Source organism: Syngnathus leptorhynchus, chromosome 12 (genome assembly GCF_054491065.1).
Source record: "Syngnathus leptorhynchus isolate UIUO chromosome 12, UIUO_Slep, whole genome shotgun sequence".
NCBI classification, from domain to species: domain Eukaryota; kingdom Metazoa; phylum Chordata; class Actinopteri; order Syngnathiformes; family Syngnathidae; genus Syngnathus; species Syngnathus leptorhynchus.
This window is the reverse complement of record NC_141206.1, coordinates 9207887-9227744: the sequence shown is the minus strand read 5'-3', so window position 1 is coordinate 9227744 and position 19858 is coordinate 9207887. Positions and strand designations below refer to the sequence as shown.

The 19858-nt window shown below is 42.1% G+C and overlaps 2 protein-coding genes across 4 annotated transcripts in view; one reads left to right on the top strand and one right to left on the bottom strand.

Annotated features, from left to right (window-relative positions):
* The window catches only part of LOC147048316 (dynein axonemal intermediate chain 2-like), a 4485-nt gene extending 755 nt beyond the window's left edge, over positions 1–3730 (bottom strand). Inside the window, exons 1-12 of one of the 2 annotated variants that reach the window (XM_085926155.1) lie at positions 3461–3730; positions 3072–3233; positions 2874–2995; positions 2645–2787; positions 2463–2576; positions 2269–2399; positions 2071–2193; positions 1727–1950; positions 1456–1591; positions 1237–1383; positions 983–1153; positions 1–914 (exon numbers count right to left, since the gene is read on the bottom strand). The exon at positions 1–914 is cut by the window's left edge and continues 755 nt beyond it. In XM_085926155.1, coding sequence (XP_085782281.1) covers positions 903–914; positions 983–1153; positions 1237–1383; positions 1456–1591; positions 1727–1950; positions 2071–2193; positions 2269–2399; positions 2463–2576; positions 2645–2787; positions 2874–2995; positions 3072–3233; positions 3461–3643 — 1668 coding nt within the window. In that variant the 5' untranslated portion in view covers positions 3644–3730 and the 3' untranslated portion in view covers positions 1–902. Of the gene's footprint in view, positions 915–982; positions 1154–1236; positions 1384–1455; positions 1592–1677; positions 1951–2070; positions 2194–2268; positions 2400–2462; positions 2577–2644; positions 2788–2873; positions 2996–3071; positions 3234–3460 lie in introns of those variants that run through there. The other variant, XM_085926156.1, reaches the window with a different exon arrangement.
* Positions 1–19838, top strand: part of lpar1 (lysophosphatidic acid receptor 1) — a 20728-nt gene extending 890 nt beyond the window's left edge. The window contains exons 2-4 of one of the 2 annotated variants that reach the window (XM_085926157.1): positions 3518–3678; positions 10555–11303; positions 16203–19838. In XM_085926157.1, the coding sequence (XP_085782283.1) occupies positions 3629–3678; positions 10555–11303; positions 16203–16519 (1116 nt within the window). In that variant the 5' untranslated portion in view covers positions 3518–3628 and the 3' untranslated portion in view covers positions 16520–19838. Of the gene's footprint in view, positions 1–3517; positions 3679–5051; positions 5314–10554; positions 11304–16202 lie in introns of those variants that run through there. The other variant, XM_085926158.1, reaches the window with a different exon arrangement.
* The last annotated feature ends 20 nt before the right edge of the window (positions 19839–19858 follow it).

The window sequence follows — 19858 nt, the reverse complement described above, 5'->3', positions numbered from 1 at the left end:
TGACCATCCATGTTTGTAGTTTTTCTAACATGTACTATGGTACAGGCAAAAGTATTTTAAAAAAGAAATAAAAAATAGATATAAATGCATATTTGGTCCAGTTCCCTTTGGCGTTCCCTCTGGCATATTAGTCATTGTTTCAAAGGTTGCTTGGTTGAAAAAAATACAAATAAAAAATAGAAACGCCTGTCGCAAGGTTGTGGTGTCCAGGATTAAGGGAAATGAGGCCCTTTGATACACCAAAATACCTTTGAAAAATGCCAAGGCTTCTTTATCTATTGAGCTAAATGTCAGATGGCGGAGTAACCTGCAAATTTGTAAGGCTAAAAAAGAAACATGTTCTCATAAGCAACACTTGGAATTTGAACATGGTCCTGCACCATGACTTACATAATCATGACTGGTTTTCAGATGCCAGTAAAACTAAAAGCGAAAACACATAATTGAGTCTAAACATGGAGAGGTCTTTGTGTAATAACCGGAGACAACCTTGAAGTCTTCTTTCCTTCTTTGAGTTTGACTGTCAGGATTCGAGGAGTAGTTCGGTTTTTCCCCTTCTCTGGTGTTTTCCTTGTTTTCTATGTGGGCGTCGCCTCTGCTTGCTCATCTTTGCCACCATATATCAAGTACTACAATTCCACTGTGACAATCATTTCAGTCTTGGACTTCCCACACTCAAGGTACTAAAACTGTCCTTGGAAAGTGTTCTCGTAAATGTTTGTCTGACATAGTTAGAAATTTGTTTCTGGGTTTGACAAAGAAAATCTGCAATGGAAGAAGATTTCTTGATAATATCTCCTCGATCGACGAGAAATGTTGACCATCTTGCCGAGCGCCACAAAGTTCTGCTAGTTCATCTACTTCTTGGACTATTATCGTCATCTGCTGTCTGCTTCTCTGATCTATTTGTAATGCTGTGACAAGATAGAGATGACGATGAGATGACAGAATTTTCTACAAAATGATGTCAATGTGGCTTTACCTGCTGTCTGGACTCCCATTGCTTCCTCCTCTCCTCCGAGTCCAACAGATTGTAGAAGTCATACTCAGGTTTCAGGATCAGCTCCTTGAGAGTTTGATCGTCGGTCTCGCCCTCGTCCCCTCCTTTCTGAGCCTTGAGGACCTTTTCACGTTTTGCCTCACGTTCTAACATCTAAAACATCAAGATGGAGGCGTCACCTTTAGCAAAAACGAATCTTTGCTGTTAATTATAAGTTGACATTTGGCATATCTCACTTCACTCAGGAGGTCCTGCTCATTGTTCTGTTCGGTGCACAGTCCTGAGGAGATTTTCATGAGCGAGATGACACCTAGCTGAGAACCACAAGCCACCTTGGACCCAGCCTCATGCACCTGGACGGTACACAGAGGTTCTTCCCGCACCTGAAATCAACGTCGGCAAGATTAAGCGAGAACAAAATACCGTCAGAGAAACATGAGAGAACTCCGTAATACCTTGAAACTAATAGTGGGGTCGTTCTGCTTAAACAAGATGTCCCAGATGTCCAGCCATCCGTCCATATTCACGGTGACGAAGACCGAGGGTCTGACAGGACTCCAGCAGGCATCTGTTAGATTTGCATTCTGGTGCCTGATCACAACAAAGACTCATCACTGACTTCTCCGCAAAAGAACCAGAGAATTAAGCAACCAACGATGATAAAGACAATGACAGACCATGAAGACAGAAATTAGGAGTGAGCAGAACCACAGAGTAAAATTGTACTTTGTCCACATGATTGCTGTCTCCTTGATTTCTTCTGACCAAATTCGGGCCCCCCAGTCTCCCACAGTTAGGAAGTTCTTGGGAAAGAAAGGGTTCATCTGGATGGCGTAGACAGGTCCATGGTGGCCATCGTATGTACTTATAATCCTCTCAGTCGGAATCTCAGCGGCCCTTTTACAGTACAAAACTGCCCCCTGTTCTGTCCCCACCATGAACGTGTTTGGCTGTAGACACAGAGGGACGGTTTTAGAAAGAGCTTCTGAAACAACCTGGATTGATCAAGGGTGTGACCTTCTTAACATCCAATTCGAAATATGCTGAAAAGTGGAAGGGCGGAAACTTACCGAGGTAGCGGTGTAGTCCAAAGATATGGCTCCTAAAGCGTCATCGAGGTTGTCCTTCCTTTTGATGTCTAGAATCAGCCGTTCTATGGGCTTGCTCAGGTGGCGAACATCCCACCACAGAATCTGTTTCAGAAGACTCAGTTGGGGTTGGGATGAATGATCCAAACAAAACATTCAGTGGGTCGTTGCTCTATCAACCTGTCCATCGGTGGATGCAGAGAAGGCTTCATCGGATTGCAACCAGATCGCCTTGTAAACAGGATCTGTGTGACTCTCCTCCAAAGGGGAAACCCCCGTAGCGTGATGGCCAGCACGGGCATCCCATAACACTGAAAGAAACAAAACCTCATTGAAGTTCAAGACTCGTGAGAACATCTCTGACCAGAACTCACTAATCTGTCCATTGCGGCACCCGCTGACAAGAGTGTTCAAGTCTTGAGGGTTGTAAGTCAGACATACGAGTTGAGACTTCGCTTGGAGAACAGCCTGAGGGTGGTTGGGGCTCTCTGTAAAGCATAGATGGTTGTCAACAGATTGTTGTGTGTGTGATTTTCAATCTGTCCATTTGACCCACCAATGTCCCAGATGTATGAGTCTGCACTCATATCTGCTGTAAATTTCTGCTGGTCGAGGCAGGAGTAAGCAGCCGCCAGCTTTGCGCCTCCTTTGGGTTGCCAAGAAAAACAGGTGATGCTTCGTTTAACCTTGCTGCGGTCTCTGAGGAAATATTTGATAATCAACGTTTAGAGATGGAAAGTGTAAAATTGGAAAGCGCTCCTTGGAGAACGTAAGGCCAACAGTGCCTGTATTTATTGACAATCTGGATAGAAGGGACTTCCTGAAGCTCGTCCAACAATTCCTCATTCTTAAAGTACTCTTGGTAGATGTCCACAGCGTTGTTCTGTCCAACACATTGTCCTATAACCTGAATCACAGAACATTTCGGAATTTGTGGTATCAAAAATCAGGTATTCTTTGAAGGTGCACATTTGCGAACTTACCTCGCCGAGTACCAGGACGCTATTCATGTAAATTTCATCTTTCTCCACCTTCTTTCGAAAACGAATAGTTTGTTCCATCTCAAGTGAGTTGATATCTTTGGGCCAGCCCCCTTCCACGTGATTTACTCCCTGGTTTTCATGCTCAACCCTATCCGTGTTTACCTGGAAGGAAACATAATCAACAAGTCTGTTTCAAGAAGTGTGCTAACTTCTCGCGAGCTAGTCAGCTAATTGTTTTGGTCTGAATTGTATCTTTGTGAGAACAAAGCTGTAAGGAATTCTGATCCAATAACTAATTTCACTTTTAGCTATATCATTTCCATGTATAGATTAAACACATCTTTGGTCTTTTGTGATGATATGATATTACAGACAGGCGTTTTGGTCACCTCATGCTCAGACATTTCAAAGCAACCTTGCACACCCAGGTCTCTTGTCGCCTTCAGGACAAACTGCAATGCCAGCTTTGGGTTCGGAGGCATATCCACTAGCATCTCCACATGACGGTCTGAAAAGAGACACTGACGGCCGAAATCACTGCGGACCTTCGCATATTCATGGACGATCTCCATCCCGCTCAGGAATGCCTTCAAAGAAGATCAGAAAGGTAGGAAGGATTGCAATGTCCGGGAAACCGGGAATAACTTTACAAGCTTCTACTTTTGTTGTTGATAACGAAAGGATGGCCTTCAAGGGCAAAATGACATCAAACTTGACCAAGCCTTGAACTAAAGGGTAAGAAGGCCTCTAATGTCATAGAGATACAAACAGCATGTCAAAGAGAGGAACTATGACATTTGTGATGTCGATTTTCTTCAACTGTATTTTCAAATCGTAGTTTCAGTTCAGTTGCCACGTGGAAAATCGTTAGTTTCGGTTGCCACTCGAAAGCCAGACACAACTTTGAAAAGACTGTGAGGCTGCAGGATTTTCAAACTAATAAATGTAAGCAACATGTCATTTTGTTGTGAGACCAATGAACAGCACATTGTTCAGTGTTTTGTGGCTTTAGCGCTTTTATAATACACCAGAAGCAGCAGGTTAAAACACCTTAGTAAGTGCTCACAGATGGCGCTCGCTCAGTTGGCAGATGAAAATGTCTCTATGGCAAATACTTTCTCATGGCAGGAGAAATTCAATATGAGACCATTTTTAGGATCAATGGGACATATACAAGCTGAGCCAGCATAGTCAGACAGGAGGAAATATTTTGATAATATATAAAAGGTTAATCGGGAAGGAATATAGAGTCTCACTTTTGAGTCCCCAACCCCTCCCCACCCCCTTCCTGTTTCTCTCGTTTAACAAGTTAGTGGGAAGAAAAAAATCTGTTTCCAATTAAGCACTATGGGGGGGCTCTTGCAACTGCTGGGCAATTTTAAGGGAAGAAAAGCTGATTTCAATGTACTGTAGGAAAAAAACACATACGGGTTTGATGCAATGATTTAGATATTTTACTTTTAAGAATATTTTGGTTTTACTGGATGGATGCTAGCTTGACCACATGTAGATAACAATTGACACTCATTCACACCTAAGCTCGATCCCCGCTGAGGCTCCGCTTAGTCCACAGTACCTCCAGGAGGGTCTTTTTTTTTTTTTTTAGTGCTTTTGTGAAAGGAGATGACTTGATTTGACCTTTGTGTGGCTTTTTCTCATGGGCCAAGTCCTGCTTCATTTATTTCTTGAATCAGTTCTGCACGTTTGCATGCAGACGAATGATCAAATGTCCAAACAGGCAAAAAGCTCGCAAATTTCTGTATTTGTTTGCACACATGGCAGCAAACTCGAGTGCGTCAGTTTATTTAGCACTCATTTTCCACAGTCGTGCGCGCGTCGGTGACGTCATAAGCAGACAACAGGGTCTCTTCCTGGAGCGTGCGCGCGCGCGCACCGTGGAGCGAAAAGCAAGTGAGGGAGGGGGGAGAAAGTGAGTCGCAGGGAGCGCGGCGCGCCAGGCACCAGGAGGAGAGCATCTAGCGACTTCATGTGGGAAGGAGAACAACAACTTTCTGCAGGAAAAACAAGTGCGGTGTGTTTTTCGGGACATACAATGCGACTACCTGGCTTTATGTTGGATTTTGACACCTCGCCACTTTGACAGGAGTGCAGCCCTGAGTTTGTAAACTCTGTGGGAGGAATTTCGGGTTTTCCCCCTCCGAATCAAACTTTTGGGGTCTGGACATCCAGGAGCCACTCGGGAAGTAGCATCTTTCTACAACTCTCACTGGGAACACAAAATGTAGGTATTAAAAAAACAAAAAACAAAAACTCTATTCACTTGATTCATAAATGGGAAAAAAAAAAAATTTGGTTATTGGGCATTTTTACCTGCCACGTAGACATGCATTTGGTTCTGATAAAGGCTTGTTTGATAATGGCATAAGCAGATGCTTCAATGTGCCTTGTGCTCCATTTTTTTTTTTACGAGATGACGCTTGTTTGTGCGCAGTTGTGAAGCACAGCACCGAGCGGCTTATTGCGCCACGGAGGCTGGGATTTTGCATGGATCCAAATAACTGCTCTCAATTACCTAAACAGCCGTCCGTGTAAGACTAGATTCAGTTCTGTGTTGGAAATTTAGGAATTTCAGGTCACTGTTTACTTACCACCTATGACCACAACCCTCAGGGGGTCTTTGATGTTATTGAAGAGTGTGAAAAGCATTTACACTTTGGCTCCGAGTGGAGGGGTCAGTGCTTTTTCAAGATGTTTTAATTATGGTGATTAACTTCCCCTCCCCCCTTTCACCTTAAAATAATAATTGGCAGTACTGTCAGGGATTTTAATTGTAACTTTATGTTCTGCTTGACACTGTGTCACCACCACAAACCAGCGGCCAAAATATGATGTGAGGGTTTGATGTGAGCTCACTGGTTTCCTTGACAACCAGAGAAGCTGCACAGACATTCAATCTACTTGAAAAGTCACATTCAAAGAAAACCAAAAGTGACGGGATTATTTTATGTCTGACTTCCTACATTCGTAATCAAACAAAAGTCACTGGCAAAGACTGATTGTCTCTTCTTGGGATGAATGTTTTATGTTTCCTTGACTTTTCTTGGGATGACTGTTTTATGTTTCCTGACATGGACTTTGACATCCGTCAGAAGAAAAAAAAAAAAAGTGGGCCCTTGAAACATCTGTGTTGTGATTATTCCAAGCTTCCTCCTCCTTGCCTAAAGACTTGCATTCCACCCATTCTTCGTCTCAGAGTGCAGATTGCTTTCACATTCATGCAGGTAGTAAGCACACAGTAAAAACAAAAAACAAACAAAAACAGCTTGTATTTTGCGGCTTAAAACAGTAAAAAAAAAAAAATGTACAAATATTTTTTGCAATTTTCTTTATGGTATATTTAAATTGGGAGGACATGTGTTTCCCCAAACATACCCAACACACTCTTCAGTGTTTTCCTTAGCAGTAAACAAAAATTTTCCAAGAGACTTTCCAGCAGCCTCCAGTATGTCATGATACATGTTTAGAATCTGACCGATGCCACGCGTGCTCAAAGGAGCCTGAGCCGATGGAAAATGATGACAGCTAAATGGAGCTTCGCTCCGTGTGGCATCGGATGAGCTTTGCAAAGACGAGCCAACATCATCAGGAGCAAGTCTGTGCTTTTTCCTTGAAAATAACCGCCTCCATTTTGTAGGTGGAATTAAATTTGATTGAGTAGTGTTCCTTTAAAGATGAGCAAAGGTTTACTGTTAAAGCACATAATGACTGGAAGAAACCCAAGAAAGCACTTCAGTGCCTTCAACGTCTCTCCCAAAGCACCTTTAAGAGACGCTTTCTGGAAAAAAAAGCCTTTTAGAAAATCCAATACTTGACTATGTGAAGTACTTTGTGATGCGCTTGCTTGCCTTCAGTCTACACTAGAAGATGAAAAACCCACATTGACTGACAGAGGGCCTGAGGAGAGCTAATTGGAGCAGCTAGCCAGAAACATTCCATAGTCAGTCCCTGACAAGAAGATCCTACTGGTCTTCTATTTAAAGATACATTTTGCCAAAGGTGTAATCTCACTATTAGGAGGGATGTCAGTAATCTTGATTGATTCCAGAACTGTCCATGACATATTTCACTGACTCGTTGAGTTTTTGCTTATGTAATCTGTGGAATCTTCTTTAGAAGACGAGATGACACGCTGACATTACACTGCCGATAAAACTGACACGCATAGTGAAGTTTCTCTTGACCCGAGGGTGTTAAAATAAGCTGTCTTGTCACAATGCGGCCATTTAGAATGGAAACAATGCAGATGGCTTTGGCCGTTTGTCAATCTAACTGGCAATTAGGGTGTGACTGTGTACATTCGCAATCATATTTTGTCTTGTCTTGCAAAGAGCAGGGTTTTCTCCGAAGACAACTTCCATATTTCATTTGGGCTCTGTAGAGTGTCTGGCTTTCATTTTTTATGCTTTGCCATTGTAAATCAGATTTCTGGTGTTTACCGTTAGCGATGATGGAAAAACGAAGCTTCAAATATGCTTCAAGAAGCAGTTGTATACTTTTTATTTTATTACAACCTCGAGATCAATCTTTGCATGCCAGCTTTGTGTTTTGCTTTGGAAACTTTTACAAAAAAAATGCAAAAACAGCACTTTCCTCCACTGGGATACGTTTTTTGGCTTGAATCCATTACATTGTGTTGTCATGGGACAACAATGGCAGCCTTGTTAATTGTGTTGCTGCAATGGAGAGTGGTAGAGTAGTTTAAATTGTTTTCCTGAGAAATGTTTTGTAAGTTATTTTAACACCCTCTGGAATCAATCAATGCAAGTGAGCAGATGAAAGAATGCTGTTGACCACTTTTAATTGTTTGAATTCTGGGAGGTCTGAATGACACCAGCGCTAGGATATAAAATGCAATCCACGCAATATTTGCCGGTCAACTTCAGCAAGAAACCAAAAAGTGGAAAAGCAAAATGAAAGGGTTCGACGTTGGCTTCTCCAACCCCCCGTCGGTCGGTCGGTCAGATTGCAGCTGTCACTATGATTTCCCAAGATATCTTAGAAAAAAAAAAAAAGGGAAGCTAAATTAAAGGGTTTGTATAATATATGAATGACTATGGATGTTTTGGAGAAATTCGACAACACAGCTAGAGGCGCTTGACGAACCAGAAGCAAATGTTGATTTTTACAAACTAACTAGCTCGCACGCTATTTAAAGACTGAACCACGTGTAGTCGTAGTAGCTGGTCAAAGTGTTTTGGGGTATGGTTCGATGACGAGAATCCCGTCACGCTGGCAGTCACGCGTGACTCACCTCTGACTCTCAATCCATCCCTTGTGCTGAGCCTTGCCACTAATCAGCGGAGCCTATGTGTGAGCGTGTGTGGTTTCCGCGCACTAGAGAAACTTAGAGAATGAAAAGCCTGTATGTACCTACTGTATATGTGTGTATGTGTGTGTATTCTGGGTTGTTAGACGTTGCCGTTTCTTGGCTTTCTGGAGTGGGGGGAATGCGAACAATGCGCACATTGTGTGAAGGGCAAAGTGGACCGGGAGGGGGGGGGGGGGGGGGGGTGAGGAGGGTACCATGGAGCAGCAGAGGAAACACGAGGAGAAAGTTAAGTACAAGGGAGAAATTTGACAGGCAGTGTGCCATTAGAATTCATTTCTGTCTTCTGTAAAAAAGGTGCTGCTCTCAAGGTGATAAGTAAGTGACGAGTGAGGCAAAGGGAGCGCAAGGTCACACCAAGCAAATGAAAGCTAAAGGGAAAAGAGTCAATGAATGATTGAAGACATATGGCCGAGTTGTCACTCTTATGTTAGCCCCTCCGTGACAAGGCGACTCGGATAGAATTTACAGATTATCCTCACAGTCAAAGGTTCATTTATAACAGTCTTCAATATCGTATCGTTTCTTTGTTCAATGGTGACGCCACACACGCAGGAAAACTCAAGAGATACGCCGGAGCGCAGGGCTCGCGTGTCGTTGTGAACCGTGACCTCTTGACCTTTGGACTTTTTTGCGAGAAGCACAAAAATGCTCGTCCAATTGGGAGTCGCGCTAAAGGCCATGTTTTACGTGCAAGGACTTTGGATGCTTTGAAAATGACCTCATGCAATTTGTGGGTGGCCCTTTCATTTTTTTTGCCTGTCGGGCTCACATGGACACACACACACACTTTATTCTTTCTCCCCGCAGAGCCAGACCTTATCACACATTGCTAACAAGCATGCAACGAGTGTGTCGACACAGTGAGCATTTTGTTCTGTGTCTGTCTTAACACCTAGGGTTCAGAATAGACACACACACACACACACACACACTTTCCTTAATGTTCCACAATTCCTGTAATGGCACCAAGCAAATTAAAGTGGAAAAAGCACTCTGATGATGTCACTGCCACTTCCTCTTCCACTTTAATCCTGACAACTGGCCCGAGGCATCTAAAAGCTAAACTGCTCCCTCCAGATACTTAATGGCTAAAGATGACAAGTGGACGAAATGGGCTTTCATCTGCGGCGCTAGTTGTCATAGAACCCGCCTCATTATGGATCTATCGGACATTAGGCCTGCCGCTGTCACTCAGATTCTCATTTCGGTGCTTTTACCGGCCAAGCCGCGACTCCCTCTGGAGATGCAACAAGTGCAGTTTACAGGAAGGCTGGATATTTTTTAAGTGAGGCTGCATAAAGTATCAAGATCGATATTTACAGAATGTGTCCTGAAAAGTGGCTGGCTATGTTCAGGAGGCAATTTGTTCTATTGCGATGAGGTTTTCTGTGCTTTGAAATTCAAATTCTCCCTCCAACTGATCATCCAATAATCTGCATTATTGCGGTTGTAGAATTTATTCGGATTTCACATCCATCCCGGAATAAAGTTTATTTGATTGATTAGAACTTTTTTGCTATTATTGGTGGACTGCCATGCCTAACACACACACACACACACACACGTTTTGGCCGAGGAATACTGGAATATGTTGCGCTGCCAGCATTCCCAGCCGGTATATTGGTCAGTACTGTATTGTCTTTGGCTTCCTAATAAGTGGGCCACATTTGGATTTTATAGTGCAATGTGGGCAAAAACAAAATTACCCATTCAGGAATTGTCTTATGGTTTTGAGCTCACCATAAATGTGTTACATATCAGGAATTTGTTTTGCAGTTAATATGCAACAAACAAGAAGTGTATGAGTTCCGTGTCTTTCAATGTGGCCTCATTATGCTGCCTTTTAATGAGCAAAGTATTTACAAAAATGAGTCCAAGAGGGGGGAAGGGCTGTTCTTTTTGTTTACAGATGAGTGGAGTTTGGCAATTTGGAAGACCGCTCTCCGCCAAGCTCGGTCGGCTGGTGCGGTAAAAGGGAGTGTCCTAGACAAGTGGTCTAATGAGACACATTTCATTTCTAAGTGTTTGTGGGATGGGGTGGGGGCGAGTATGATATATGTACCATTATAAGATGGTCCACATGCTCCATATGTCAAATGGAAGGAACTAATTCGACGTGATTCTTCTTTCCAGAGACTTCAGAATGGACGAGGAGCAGTGCTACTACAACGAGACCATCGCCTTCTTCTACAACCGCAGCGGCAAGTACCTAGCTACCGACTGGAACACGGTCAGTCGCTTGGTGATGGGCTTGGGCATCACGGTCTGCATCTTCATCATGCTGGCCAACCTCCTGGTGATGATTGCCATCTATGTCAACCGGAGATTCCATTTCCCCATCTACTACCTGATGGCCAACTTGGCAGCTGCAGATTTCTTTGCCGGATTGGCCTATTTCTACCTGATGTTCAACACGGGACCAAACACGAGGCGTCTGACCGTTTCTACGTGGCTTCTCCGCCAAGGCTTGATCGATACCAGCCTGACGGCCTCTGTGGCGAATCTCCTGGCGATTGCCATCGAACGCCACATCACAGTATTCCGAATGCAGCTGCACACACGCATGAGCAACCGCCGCGTGGTGGTCGTCATCGTTATCATCTGGACCATGTCCATCGTCATGGGAGCCATTCCAAGCGTGGGCTGGAATTGTATCTGTAGTATCAAGTCATGCTCCAACATGGCGCCGCTTTACAGTAACTCCTACCTGGTCTTTTGGGCTGTCTTTAACTTAGTGACGTTTGTAGTCATGGTGACGCTGTACGCGCACATCTTTGTTTACGTACGCCAAAGGACAATGAGGATGTCACGTCACAGCTCCGGACCACGACGTAACAAAGACACGATGATGTCATTGCTGAAAACCGTGGTGATCGTTTTAGGTAAGGATCATCCTCTTGTTAATTCTACAATATTTGCTAACTCAAAGAGATCTGTGGATTGAATGGTTCCTCAAATGACTGAATGTGATTTGAACTGACATATTCCATACTCCACACCAGATGATAGATTCTTAAGGCCAAAGCTATGTATACAAGACCCACTTTATATTCAATCATCATTATGTATAGCTACATTTCACTGCTTTGGCATTGTAAATTGCCAAGGCTGTATTCTTGAGGGTGCCTGGATTATCTTCCATCTGAGCAGTGTGTGAAGTCTGACAGTTTTATGTCCAAGCATTCCATAGAGAAAAGGCTCCCACTTTGCAAGGTTCCAAGACTCTTTGCTTGTGCAACAGCTTTTTGAGAGTTTTAAAATTGGCTCCAGTTCCCTTGCAAGCTTAGCAAAAAAAGGGAATTCAAGTGGTGGGAAAAGCACATGTTGCTACTTTGAAGCAGGATGTGTTGGTCCTAGACAAAACATACCAGAGGATTCCATGTGATTTATCTCTGATGTGTTTGCTATCTCATCCTGTTGTCACAACCTCCTAAAACTATGGACACAAGGTGGGAATTTGTTGCTAAGAAATACCAACATCTTACTTGACAACTGCACGTTGGTGTTACCAGAACAATGAGTCCACACTTCTAATCAGGAAGGCTTCCCAAAAATCTCACAACACCGCTATGTTCTAAATTCTGATGAGTGACTTCATCTTGACAAAGCCTAGGCTGAGGCAGAGAATTTTCCAGAATACGCCCATCACACATTTCTCAATTTCACAAGCAGCGCTGGCAGCTGGACAGCGTCAAAGCACCTTACAGTCTCTTAACAATTTACTGATCCAATACCGTGTTGAATTTCTAATGGCTGAGTTGAACAAAGCTATAAATCACTTCCATGATAACCAAGCCAAAGGTAGAACTACTAAAATGCTTTCCAGTCTTTCAAAAAATTGCCAAAAATGACGATTGAAGTCATTTTGGAAGAAAGATTAAAAATCAGAATATCCCTCTGAGATATCTTGTCAAGCTTCTCCCATCTGTTGGCCAGACCGCCCTGCTTTCAGGATGCCGTAAAGCCATTCATGATAGATTTCTGTCTCTGAAGGCAATGAAAGAATGGGAACGTAACGGGCCAAAGTTTGTTATGCACATTCAAACACATCCATAAGCATAGACGTATGCTCTAGCTGTGCCCTTTCACAATTTTTTATATTTTTTTTGGCTTAATATAGAACTGTGGGATGCCAGATCTGCTTAGTTCTCATCAACTCTAATGCAGCCGTAATGTCGTCCAGTGATGGGAACACAAAACCACTTGATTAGTTTAACCATTGACAGATGAGCTTGTATCCTCTGCGTTCATACAAAATCACGCGACTGGAAGACATTTTCAGAGGGGGGGGGGGGCATGCTATTGTATAATCAGCAGGAAAAGGTGGAAATGGTTCAAATGGAATTTGCCATAGGCAGCAAATTCACACAATGACAAACTCATCATTTCAGTTTTGGATCTTAGACAGATTTGCAGTGCTCTTCCATTATCAATGCTCATCTCTTGGGCACTATGACTCTAATGGGCAGTTTTACTCTAAGTGCATACTTATTGTAGCTTAGAACTGTGAGTGACACCGACAGAAATGATTCTTCACTCGATTCGCTTCTGAGTCAACAAGTCTGTCCAACTAAAAGCCTTTATTCCATGTGTGTGGTTTGTGCGTCAGACAAAAGCCATTCAGTGAATGAATTCTCTGGATCGTCTTAGTCTTTGGTGCGTGATCAAATCACAGCATGTGGTGTACCAACACATAGAGTACATTGCACAAGTGTGTGAAAACAAATGGAGTGAAATCTGCCGCAGTATCATTAAAGAACTTTTAAAGCGTGTCCACTTTCTGAGTGGAGGCGGAACCAATCAGACATGGTAACAAGCGAAAGTCTGCCATCCACTGTTGGAGCGGAAACATGCCTGGTATGCAGCTCACACTGTCACCTGTTGTGTGTGTGTGTGTGTGTGTGTGTGTGTGTGTGTGTGTGTGTGTGTGTGTGTGTGTGTGTGTGTGTGTGTGTGTGCGTGGATTTAAGCTCTCATTGTGAGGAATTCCCGTTCACAGTGCGTCTTTTCTAATCAGGCACAATAGTGTCCTTATATGTTCAAGCTTTACTTGTGCATTTCCACCACATGCTGTAATCTCGTTAGAAATGTAGCATTAAGAACTTCCAAAACAAAAATTGTCCTTTTTTTTTTTTTTCTTCAAGAGTCGTTCTGTACTATACTGAAATATCCTAAGTACTATATTGCAGGAAATTCCTGTTCACCGTGTGGCTTTTTTAATCAGGCACAATAGCGTCATTATGGTTTTGGGTTTAAGCATGTCTAAGTTGCTAATTTGCGGCTATAAGATATAAGCTTCTTTGAAATGTATCATTAACGGCTTCCCCAACCAATTTTACTCATTTCTTTGGCTTTGCTTCATTTTTTTTTTTTTTTATAGAAACATGGTAATCTTGTAACTTGGGAGCGGTTATTCACTAAAGTCTGAAATAAGTACTCATTTTGGAGGGGCAGGTGGAACATAATTTACAATATTGTACCACAACATACCATGTCATTGCACTCACCTGATATGGCGGAATGTATATTTTTACTTCTGTTCAAGGGTGTTGTAGAGAGATTGCTGATGATGAGATTGCTGGAGCTGATTTGGCCAGAGAGTAAACGCTACAAAAAAAAAAGAAAGAATAGTTGGTTAGGCAAATATTATCTGCTTATACTATCCAAGTCATTGCCAGTTAATTCTATTTTGGCCATTTTATGTTGTTTTTGTTTGAATGAAACTGAAACATTCTTTGTGAGCATCTCAAAGAAGTCACTGTTCTTTCAGTTTTTTTAGGCACGCATTTAACATTCATGCTGAAAACTTAGTGATGCTTTGTGATTGTATCTAATCTACAGTGTGTATGTGTGGAAGAAGTGATGTGGAGAAAGGGAGAGCGAAAAGAAACCACAGAGCCATTTTAGTAGTATACGTACAGAAATGGTTTCTGCTGACTGCTTTATTTCAATGGCGTCACGGTCATGACCTCGGATGATTACTGGCTTAGGAAATCTTAGAATGAGATAAACACAGAAAGAGAAGGTTAAGAGGGCTGAAAGATTTGGAGAAGGCAGATTGCTGGAAGTAAAGCTTGGCCAGACATTATGTACAATGGACAGATGAAAAACTGTGACTGTGGCCCTGTCTGAGATTCTTATTGCATCAGTTACTGATTATATAAGAAAGTGCTGGCGCGTGTTTGGCCGCACATGTGTTTATCTTGTGCCCGTGTGTGAATTCATGGAAGGATTTGATCCGTTTGGATGATAAGTCCTGACTCATCAATCTTGGTGATCTGATTCATCCCTTGGTATGTGCGTATGGGAGCTGGAGTTCATTAACACCCAAGTACATTGGTCCTGTCTGGATTTGTCATTGTCCCAAAGCCAGACATGACCTGGGAAATTTCAAAACGTTTTTCCAGACATTTCAAGATTTTCCAGTCATTGCCGAGGCGCCGTGTTTATTTACATTTCTCCGCAGACAGCTCCGCTTCTCCAATTTCTTTCCCCTATAGTTGACGTTTTCTAACAGTGACAAGGCAAAAGGGGTTCACTTCCTCAAGCCAAATAGATTTTTGGACACATTCTGTCACAATGAGGTCAATTTCTGAGACTTTTTGTCATCCTTCAGAAGAAGGAAGGTACTTTTGTGTGGGGCGGAGTACCAGTAGCTACATTCCCCTGGATTTACAACGGAAATGAAAGATTTTCAGAGATGCAGAGTCTTTGCTTTTGGGACATTGATCGTATATTTCAGTTTTTGTTTAACTGAAGGAATGAAGGCTCTTTAATTGTGTTATACGATATACCTAAACTTACTTAACCCTACGGAATAGCATGGTGGGCGTCACAGTTTTGACCTAAGTTCCTGTCTTCCCAATTAGATGCAGTTCTTTTCATTTACAACTGTTTATCATATCTGCTTGGAGATTTACATTCCATCATAGAATCTTTCAACACCCTACGTGACACATTTTTTTTGGTGTGACAGTGAAAGCCGTATTTCTGATTCCATTGATATACTAGTTGAATGATGCCAAGGCTTGTCAAGATCAGAGGAGGATGTTGAAACAAACGATTCGGACAGCTTGGCCGTAAGACATTCTGGAAAATGAACAAACTCCAAAGATTCCGCCTGCATTGCTGGGAAGTGAGGTCGAGACCTTTTGCTGCAGCTGCTGCTTGCAAAACCCGACTGGATAGCATGCCTGCCCTTTAAGGAGGTCGCTGTCCTCATATCTTGTCAATACTTTTTTTGTGCTGCTGTTTTCAGGGTTTAATGTGCTTGAGTTTAGTCGTAGTTTGCACAATTGGCCTCTGTCGACTTAATTCACTACACTTGACCTTGCCATTCATGAAGAATGAATCAGAGGCAGTCACTGCACTCACACTTGTCAATGACATGTGTGATGATGAAATTGTACAAAACATCATCTGGACACGTGATAAACCTTAACTTACTGATGACCCAATTTAGAGAAACAATGGATTTCGCCTTCAAAGTACTGTTGGGAAAATGAAGCTTCAAATTTGCTTCATGAACCAGTTGTATTTTTTGACTCGCCAAGATGGCGCGCTCTGTCCAACATTGGGCTGAAAGCACAGTCTCGCCATTTCTTAAATCCCTGTAATAAAACCAACAGTGCCATCTAGAGGAGTCAAAAAATACAAGTTGTTCATGAATCAAATATGAAGCTTCATTTTCCCCATCACAACTTCAAAGTAACTCATAAGTCATACCTGACTTGTCGTCTGCGTGGCTCCACGTTAAAATAATCTTCAACATGTCTTTCCAGGGGCATTCATCATCTGCTGGACACCAGGTCTTGTCATCCTTCTTCTTGACGTCTTTTGCGCCAGCTGCAATGTCCTCACCTATGAAAAGTTCTTCTTGCTTCTCGCCGAGTTCAACTCAGCCATGAACCCCATCATCTACTCTTACCGCGATAAGGAGATGAGCGCCACCTTTAAGCAGATCCTGTGCTGCCAGCGACAGGAGAACATCAACGGGACGGTAGCGGAGGGCTCGGACCGGTCGGCGTCGTCCATCAACCACACGGTGCTCAGCGGCGGCATGCATCACCATCACAACAACGAACATTCAGTGGTGTGAAGGATCAAGGTGAATTGTTGAACTCTGTATTTGAAGGTCAAGCAACTCCAATGAAGACATGATTGTGGAAGGATGACAGACGCTTTAGTGTTGTATCACGGGAGAAGACGAATTATGAAGGATGATGAGCGATCACGCATCCTCATTGACTGAAATGCTGTTTTTATTTTTTGTTTACCACGTTTTTTCTATTTGTGTTCAATGAGTTGCTGTCGGCAATGCTAATACAAGCTATTGCATCTGTAAAATTACGATAATGCCAGTATGACACGGGCGTCCATTACGATTACGTACCGAGCAAAAATATGTAAGTGAATGCAAGATTTGTATTTGTTGTTCATTTGATATTTAGCAGGATTAGGCAAAACCAATTAATTTTGGGGGAAATAGAAGATTTTTGTCCTTAAGAGTCAGGACCTGCTTCGCCTCGGATTTTTGTTAACATTTCGGCCTTGGCAAAGGTCTGAGCTTCTTTCATAGCCACTCTATTTACAAGATCGGTTTTGTCCATTGTGACTAAAGGGGTTCCATTACATCATTCGTATGTGTTAGGAAGTCATAGCTCAGTGAAACAATAACATTTCAAGATTGGTTCATCGATTTAATGACTCACCTTTTGGGTCGTGACCAAATTCTTGTCTTATTTTGATTCTCATCGCCTATGTGTGATTGTTTACTAATTTTACACAACAATAAATCAAATTTGGGGAATCCAGAGTTATGTACAGCAGAAATACCAAGGAGCATCTCCAAATGAGCTTCAGGCTTTCGGCCAACTTCAATACATGAGTGAAATAGCTGCATGAAATCGCAACTTGTTTATTTCCCTTCTAAGGCATTCAAGATAACTTGTTCTCTCCATCTGACCAAAGAAGGGGAGGAAGTTAGTTTACCGCATGCTGGCGAAGAGCAGCCGTGTTACGCAGGGAAAAGGTGAAGGTCACCCTATTAGCGTCGTTAGCCGACATCATATTTTTATCTTTTGTTTTTGTGTCCATGAATCAGAAGAAGACCGGAGGTCACACAGGATCTTATCGTCAGTGTGATGAATCATGTAAAGGACAAGCGTGAAGTGGATTCGATGAAGGCCTTAAGTTTGAAATTCACAGTAACTGAGGTCCCACTGATGTCAAATTTCCATCTTAATGAAATCCTTTTATTTGGGGGAAAGGTTGCTCTTATGAGATCACCGTTTGGCTTTGGAAAACACCAGAGCTGAGCTGAGCTAACTTATCCTTTTGACCCTAGATTGAATGTCACCCAGCAGTATTGTCAAGGAAATGTTGAATGTACATAGATGATGAAGATATGAAATGATTAAAGTGAGGGAGAGGTTGATCTTTACTATTCCATTTTAATTGTTTTCCCATACTACAAAATGTCTGCTGTCAATCATGTTTTGATTGTAAATCCACAAGTGCAGTTTATTTCATTCAGCCTGTGTGCAACATTGATCAGGAAACAGGAAAATATGTGAGATCAAAACACTAAAGAGTTTCATATTTCAGAAAAAAAAAAATGCCAGCAAGTTTAACATGCTCGCCAGAGTAACTTGGAAGTTGAGGTCTGTATCAAGATTACAGTGTTCTTGTTTTTAGCATCGGCCTGAGTCAGACTTTATCATGCACGTGGCACCAACATCTGCTCCCAAAAAGTTTTTTTTTAACTTTGTAGAACGTTTCTTTTTGGTCATTTTGATATCTCTAAAATTAATAAAAAATCAGTTTCCGTCAATCTTGCTCAACATTCTATTAAATGTGAGTGATATTTCCCTTTTTGATATAATCGTTCACTTCCTCTAAATTATTGCCGGTTCCTGAAATACCATCTTTTCATGTCAGCAAGATTTGAATTTTTGAGTGTAGAGGGTTTTTTTTTAGGGCTAAGGTTGCCATTAAATTTGTAATTGCACATGGTTGGAACACTCCCTGTTACTGTATCGACAACAAGAAATGCGATTTTACTGTAACTATTCTGCTGTATCGCCACATTATTTCCGAATTGAACAATTGTTGGTTCACAATCAATAATAAATTGCTGATAATTATGTCACATGCACTCAAAAGAGCCACTGACCAAAATTGGATCCAAATTGTGCATTCCTGAACCCGACCCTCCATATTTGTAGTCCTGAACAAAATCTAGCCAACCAACAACATGGATTATATCAGTGAGTTCGTATGTGTATATACGTGTAAGTATATTTGTACAGTATGTGTGTATATAAAAAAAGTACATTATTCAAATTGAATCACCAAAGGGATTTTTTTTTTTTTTACTGCTAATCCCATTTAAAAGTACTGTAGGGCGTGCCTTGATGTTTTTGTAATTAATTTCCTTAATCAATACGAATAATTAAACCAAACAAATTGATGCCTTTGAGGAGCCCTTTTTTGATCGAATATGTTCACATCATGGTTCTTGTGCACTCAACTGTACAATTGTCATTTGTATCCCCCCCCCCCGTTATTGTCTGTTCCAACATCAAATGAATTACAAAACTGTCTCAAAAACAAATAATAGCCTGCATAATAACATGAAAATGACTTCCATACATACTCTTCCCTGTAGGTTTTAATATAAGTAAATGTCAAGTGGCGTTATCAAAATAAAAATAAAGCCAGAGAAGAAATCTATGAATTGTGGGGTTTTTTTCTTTTCTATTTAATTGATGCCCACTGACGACACTCGAAGAAGCCAATGGCTGTGACTTTGGTCGAGCGAGCGAAAGAAAGAAAGAAAGAAAGAAAGAAAGAAAGAAAGAAAGAAAGAAAGAAAGAAAGAGAGAGAGAGAGAGAGAGAGAGAGAGAGAGAGAGAGAGAGAGAGAGAGAGAGAGAGAGAGAGAGAGACCCCTGGACACATTGCCAGCAATTGAGAAAAGAAACAGAGAGCAGCGTCAGCTCTCAAAAATCTTTTAGCTCCCCACATGCAAATGGACCAGAACAAGAAATACAGTACAATGGAGGCTGCCAAATGGATCGAGGCATTAAGAACAGCACGAGAGGACATAGCACATTAGCTCTATTGTAGTACCGGGGGAGTCTTTCTTCTCAGATGTTCACACTTGACCAGATGTTGCCAGGTTCATTGACATTCCACATCCTTTGCCCACAAGAGAGTACTAAGGACCCGTCCAAGGTCCCCCATAAGACATGAAAAACCAGAAAGCGTACGTGTGTGTGTATGTTATGGTATTATGGCTCAGTTACTTTAAATATGCACTTGACATTACAATCCCTTCTAATACCTGACAAGTAAAAACAAGGCTCGGAGTCTTGCGTTGTTTTGGGCCATGAAGGTTACAACACAATATGGGGCGAAGGTGATGTGTGTTTCCC